This window comes from Chaetura pelagica, unplaced genomic scaffold (genome assembly GCF_000747805.2).
Source record: "Chaetura pelagica isolate M959 unplaced genomic scaffold, ChaPel_1.0 scaffold778, whole genome shotgun sequence".
Classification (NCBI taxonomy): domain Eukaryota; kingdom Metazoa; phylum Chordata; class Aves; order Apodiformes; family Apodidae; genus Chaetura; species Chaetura pelagica.
The window spans coordinates 20,985-27,058 of NW_009954240.1; the positions used below are offsets into that span (position 1 = coordinate 20,985).

The 6,074-nt window shown below is 55.6% G+C and overlaps 1 protein-coding gene across 1 annotated transcript in view; it reads right to left on the bottom strand.

The window, feature by feature from the left end:
- Positions 1 to 6,074, bottom strand: part of TNPO3 (transportin 3) — a gene marked incomplete at both ends in the record, with an annotated part of 28,741 nt that overhangs the window by 20,973 nt on the left and 1,694 nt on the right. The window contains 3 exons of the mRNA XM_010003701.1: positions 1,143 to 1,318; positions 3,753 to 3,896; positions 5,539 to 5,695. Of these exons, the coding sequence (XP_010002003.1) occupies positions 1,143 to 1,318; positions 3,753 to 3,896; positions 5,539 to 5,695 (477 nt within the window). The remainder of the gene's footprint in view (positions 1 to 1,142; positions 1,319 to 3,752; positions 3,897 to 5,538; positions 5,696 to 6,074) is intronic.

The window sequence follows — 6,074 nt, forward strand, 5'->3', positions numbered from 1 at the left end:
CTTGACAAGAGGCTGCAGGCTGGTCTGGCAGCGGCAGGGTCACCCCCTCATGGTGGCCATTCCCAGCAGAACGGGAGAGGAGAGAGGAGGGTCTGGTGGGAAAAGCTGTGCTTTGGGCATGGGGTGCCCTGGGAGCCAGCCTGGAGCCAGCCTGGAGCTCTTCTGTCACCCACTGTATAGAAAGCAGTGAGGCTTCCCCCTGTGAGCCAGGGCTGCAGAGGATTCCTGGAACACGTGGGAAAGGCAGATCTCTGAAACCAAACACTGTCTGTGGAGTCAATTTAATGTGTTTTCAGTTTTGTACCAATTCCCAGCACAATTGCCTGCTGAAGATGTCATCCTCTGGCTCAGGGTGAAACAGCCCTGGAAAGTGGTCAAAGATACACTACAGATCCATAAATAGTGATGATAACATCACCAATAATGCCAGAGACCACAGAAATATCAACATTCACTTGCTCTTCATTCCCTAGCATTATGTGTTCTGCACTGTGAAGTATGCTGGACGTGGCACAGGGTTTAGGGCTCTAAACTCCCAGTTCTCCCCCACTCTGTCCTTCCTGTGCTTTACCTGCCACATCACACCACACCTGGACATCTTGACCTGATGGCATTGAAAGATTTTGCACATCTGACCAAGATTTGCTTCACTGCAGCTCTGAGCAGCCTCTGGAGATCCACAAATCACTGAATCATACAACAGTTTGGGTGGGAAGGGACCTCAAAGCCCATCCAGTCCCACCCCTGCATGGGCAGGGACACCTCCCACCATTCCAGGCTGCTCCAAGCCCCATCCAACCTGCCCTTCACCACTGCCAGGGATGGGGCAGCCACAGCTTCCCTGGGCAGCAACGTTCACATTACCCACCAGGAGGCTTCTCCAAGCCCCCAGGATGGGCTAGCAGGACACAGGGCACCTGCTCCAAACAGCTGCAGTCTGAGAGAAGTTGTGGTGACAAGCCTGGTGACCATCCCACCCTGTGGGAGCCTGAGCAGGGCTCAGCTGGGTGCAGCCAGGGTCACCTGCTGCCTTGTCTGATTTGCATGGAGAGGCTTCAGAGTGTTGCACAGATTCCAAAACCAAGCCCGGGCAGGCAGCCTGACAGGGCCTCTCCTTCCTCCCTGGGTGCCAGGTGACTTACTTGTCCAGGTCCTCCCGTGCCACAGCCATGTGATAGGCAGTCTCCAGGGTGAGGACACCCTGGAAAAGCTGCAAGGCCAAGGGCAGGTTGGTCTCCACGTTCTCGATGGCGTAGAGGGCCGAGCACACACAGTCTGAAGCAGCTTCGTGGAGGTTGGATGATGTCTTGTCTTGTTGCTGCAAGAAAGGGGTGATGATAGATGAAACGAGATGGTAGAGGAGAGATTAAGTCCTTTTGTTCTTCTTGGACCATTCTGTGGAGCTTTAGAGTAGCCACAGCTCCCAACGACCTGCTCCCACCAGTCCTCTTGAGGCCAAAACTGACCCTCCCCTGTGGGGCCTCACCAAGCCTTCCCAGAGAAGGAAAAAGCTCCATCCAAACCCAAGCAGGAAATCAAACATCATGTGGCTCCTCACCCTGGGCTGGGTGAGCAAGTGCCTCAGGTTGGAAGGGATCCACAAGGACCATCATGTCCCTGGGGAGGGGGGAGATGAGGTTTCTCCCAAGCCCGTGGGTGGAATATTGATTGTTGTGATGGTTTGGAGGGAAACAAGTGGATTTCAGGTCCCTCCTGGTGGAGGTTTCCAGTGATTGTGCAAGGCTGAGCTGACAGGGGCTTCAGTGACCCTGAGCAGCTAAGGAGGGAGACAAGGCCTGGATGCTAAGGGGGAGGAGAGAACCAAGAGGAAACAAAGGAGCAGCAAGTCCCATCAGATCTCAAAGCACTTGGGAAACAATTCACGGCCCCACCTGGAGATGGAAGGAAAAAAAATCAACACCTTTTGAAGTGGTTTAAGCACCATTCAAGTGACATTAACACAATGAAGAGGCTGATGAGCCCAAGGCCTGGAGCTGGGTTGGTGCTGCAGCACCTGGGAGCTGCTCCCTGCAGGAATGGTCTCTCTTCCTTCTCCCCTTGGTCATTCATTGACTCAGATGCAAATGAGGAACCTGTTTCATGAGGGGAGGAGGGAACAGACAATCCCTGCTGGGTCCCAGGGCTGGGCAGACACCTCTGTCCTCTGGGAATTCCTCCCTCCTGTTTGTTCAGCTCATTCCCTCCACGTCCCAGGGAGGTGGGATTGTCCCTTCCCTGTCACTTCTTCAGCTCTGACCCACCCAGACAGGACAAAAACCCCCACCCAGACACCAGCAGCAGCTCATTTCCCCAGGTGAGAACCTCAAGAAAGGAAGAAAAGATCATTTTATTGACAATCTGGAAATAAAACACTTTTTTTTAAAAAAAACCAAACCAAATCCTGATTTCAGACCCACTCAAATGAAGTTTCTTCCACAATACACAAGTTTGAAAGCCCAAACCAACCAAAATTACTTCAACAAAGCACTGGAAAAATATCTTTTGTCCCAGAAAACAGTTGGGCTGGGAGCAAGGACTGAGCTCACACCAAAACTACTTCTTTTGAGGTCTAAATATGCTCAGAAGTCACCCTGGCACCTGCTCTGGCAGAAGGGGAACCCACAGGAGTGGCTGGAAAGGGTCATTTCTCAGCTGTTCCACCTTTTGTTCTGCTCTGAATGTTCTGTGACCACCACAAAAGAAGAGAACCTGGGTCCTGCTTCAGCCAGAGAAGATCTCTGCTCAGTGCAGGCTCCAGAACTGGTGATCAGCAGGGCAGGACTAAGGAGAATGGACAGAAAGAGGAGATGAAATGGCCTGTGAACTGTTTTCTTGCTGCACTGGCTGGTGATGTGTGTCCTAACGGGTTCATGGAGATGAAAGGATCACTGGAAGGGTCCTGCCACCCAGCACCTCTGCCTCAGCTCCACACAACCACCTCTGCTCCTCAGGAACAGCCACAATTCCCAAGGGAAGCTCTTGTTGAGCCAGGAGGCTGGGAAGGGCTTCAGGGAGGAGCATCTGCTCAGGAGAGATTCCAGAGTCCTCCCTCTGCTCAAGAGGAGGGAATAGGACTCACCTCTGGGCACATGTTCTCTGGGTCAGAGCAGAAGATGGGCAGGAAAGAATGATCCTGCAGGAGCTGCAGGGTCTCCTTCCTCCAGGCAAAGAGCCAAAAAAACACACAAGAGCTTTTTTTGGTTCCCTCCTGAAAGTTCTGCTGATGCCTCCTGCCCATCTGCTGTGCCTCCACGTCCCAAACCCCAACCCAAGGACCAAGCAGGTCTTGGTCGAGCAGAACTGAAGGCAGAGGAAACCCCCAAGTATCCCTGAGAGATCAGCCACTATCAGGGGTTACTCATCTGGTGTCTTCTACACCACCCAGGGCTACCAGGAGGCAGGGAAGACCAACCAGAAGAAGACACCTGCTCTGTGCTGCTGCTCCTCAGCTGTCCTCCCAGGTGGACAACGGGTACAAAAGGAAGTCCAGCACTTCAGGCAGCACAGCCCTGTCCCTGTGCACAGGGAGTTTGCTCCTCCCTGCCTGCCAGCAGAGCCTGCTCTAAGGAGCTGGTCAAGGTGAAGACCAGAGGGTTCCTACTCAAGAGAAGGAGGGATGGTTCTCACCTTCCAGCCCCAGGGAGCACAGGTGGAGAAGCAGCATCACTTCTCAGGCACTCTGGGAGTTAGAAGTGACACCCCCCTGGTTCCCCAGGCCCACCCCCACCTCCCTTCCTAAGAGAAACACTCACCAGCACCTCGAAGAGGAGGGACAGTAACTTGCTGTTGGCCATGAAGGTGCTGTTCAGGACCCCCAGGTTGAACCAGCTCCCCAGGCACCGGAAGATTTTGATGAGCATCTTCTCATCATTGCCTGCTTTCTCTGCATACGCCATCTACAGACAAGGAAGACCTGCTCAGGGCCCCAGTTTCACCAGCAAATGAACTGGTAACTTTGGGAAAGCCACCCTGGGGTCTGCACAATCAGCACCAAGAACTGCCCCGTGCAGCTCAGCAGGACACGGGGGCCTGGGACACTCAGCTGAGACACCTCCCAGAGGCACCTGCAGCTTTCAGGTGGACACAGGTGCACATAGGTGGAAGCAGCACCCTGACCAGAAGACACCAGAGAAGATGCCCACACCAGCAGAGAGGACATCTCCCTCCACACAGGGTGACCACATCCCCAGGCTGGTTTGGCCACCAAGGAAGGTGACAGTTCTGCAAACATCCTCTCAAGAGCACGTGGGCTTCAGGTGTCCTCTCAAAGCCTATGTGAAGGACCTTCAGGAGAGCAATTGTTCCCAACATCTCCAGCCCCAGTAGCCCTGGACTTGGCCAGATGTTAAGAACAGAGCCAAAAAAAACCCCCTCCCTCAACTCCAGCAGCTGCTACAGAAGCAAGAGAAGCAGTTTGGAGAGTTGCCCTTCATCCCCAGCCCAGCAGCTTCCAGCAGGTCCTGGGTCAGGCTGGTGGAGCCTCAGGTGTGATAAATCTCTACTTCTTCAGACACTTCTTCCCAGAGGAGAGCCTGGATGGGCCAACAACCCCTTCCAGAGACCCTCACTCCTTGATGGCACTTCAGTCCTGCACGGGGAGCATCACAGTCCCCGTGCAACGGTTTTACAGCCCCATTTTGTCACTTCAGAAAGAGAACCTGGTGTTCAAATCCCACCCAGAAAACCTCCTTCTGCTCCTCAAGCAGCTGGTTCAACTGCCCGTGCTGGGATTTAGCATGAAAGCTCCAGGAGGATGCAGAGGGAACTGGAGCAGAAAGCCCTGGGACAGGGCTACAAGCTTTGGAGACCCAGCACCAGCTCCTCACGTTGTCCCCAGTCTGGCTGCCAGCAGCCAGGCCCAGGTGACATCCCCTGTCTCACCGATGTGACAGGCTCTCTGAGATGTCCCAGGAACAAGGCTGAGGGCTGGAGATGGCTTGGAGGGACAGTGAGGAGCAGGGAAGGTGGAAAGAGCTTCAGGAGTGAGGGAGGATTCATTCCAAGACAACTGAGGTGAGGGAAAAGGTGGAATGGGGCTCCCCTGATGGTGGTGACAGCATGGATCTCTGCTGGCACAGACACAGCTTAGGGCTCCAGAAAGATTTGAGTCACTGTTCAGCAGAGGACACAGCTCATCTCTGCATCCTGACACACAGGACAAGAGGGAACGGCCTCAAGTTGTGCCAGGGGAGGTGGAGGTTGGATCTGGGGAACAATTCCTGCCTGGCAAGGGTTGTCAGGGCCTGGCCCAGGCTGCCCAGGGCAGGGGGGGAGTCCCCATCCCTGGAGGGGTTTCCAAGCCCTGGAAATGGTGCCGAGGGACACGGGGCAGTGGGGACTGGGCAGGGCTGGGGGACCTGATGGACCCGACGGATCTAAAGGTCTTTCCTAATCAAAATGACTGTGACATAAAATCAGCTCATTTCACCCTTTTTTGACCACATCCAGCCTGGAATAAGCTGGATGAGCGAGGGAGAAGGAGCTGCAGCAAGTCCTGCAGCAGCTGAGCAGGGCCAGGGGGGTGCTGGGTGTCCTTACCAGCAGGGAGACGACCGTGCTGGAGCAGTAGGCCAGGTCCTCGATGATCTCGGTGCGGCGGTTGGCGCCGATGCGCAGGGAGCGGCTGTGAACCTCCTCGGGCAGCACCGTCAGGATCTCCAGCAGGAAGGGCAGGGATGTCACGTCTGTGCTGTACCTGGAGCAGCAGGGAGGGAGCAGAGAGAGGCAGGGCAGGTGGCAGCCAAGGCCAGCTGCAGCCAGGAGGTCAGCAGAGCAGAGGGACACCCCGAGGGAAGCGGGCGGCCGGCGCGGCCGAGGCTGGCGGGGGATGAGGGATCATCCCAGAACAAAAAGAGGGATGAGGAAAAGTGCTGAGTGTCCCAGAGCCACTGCCACCCTGGGACAGCCAGAGCCACAGCCCCTCCCTGCCCCAGCCCCACCACAGCACCTCTCAGCACCCATAGAAAAGGAGAAGGTTCCCTGCAACCAGGCCCCGTGGGACCATCAGCGTCTCGGCGCCCCGCGGGCGCGCCCGCTGAGGGCACCACCCCCCGGAGGAGCCACTTGGAGTTAAT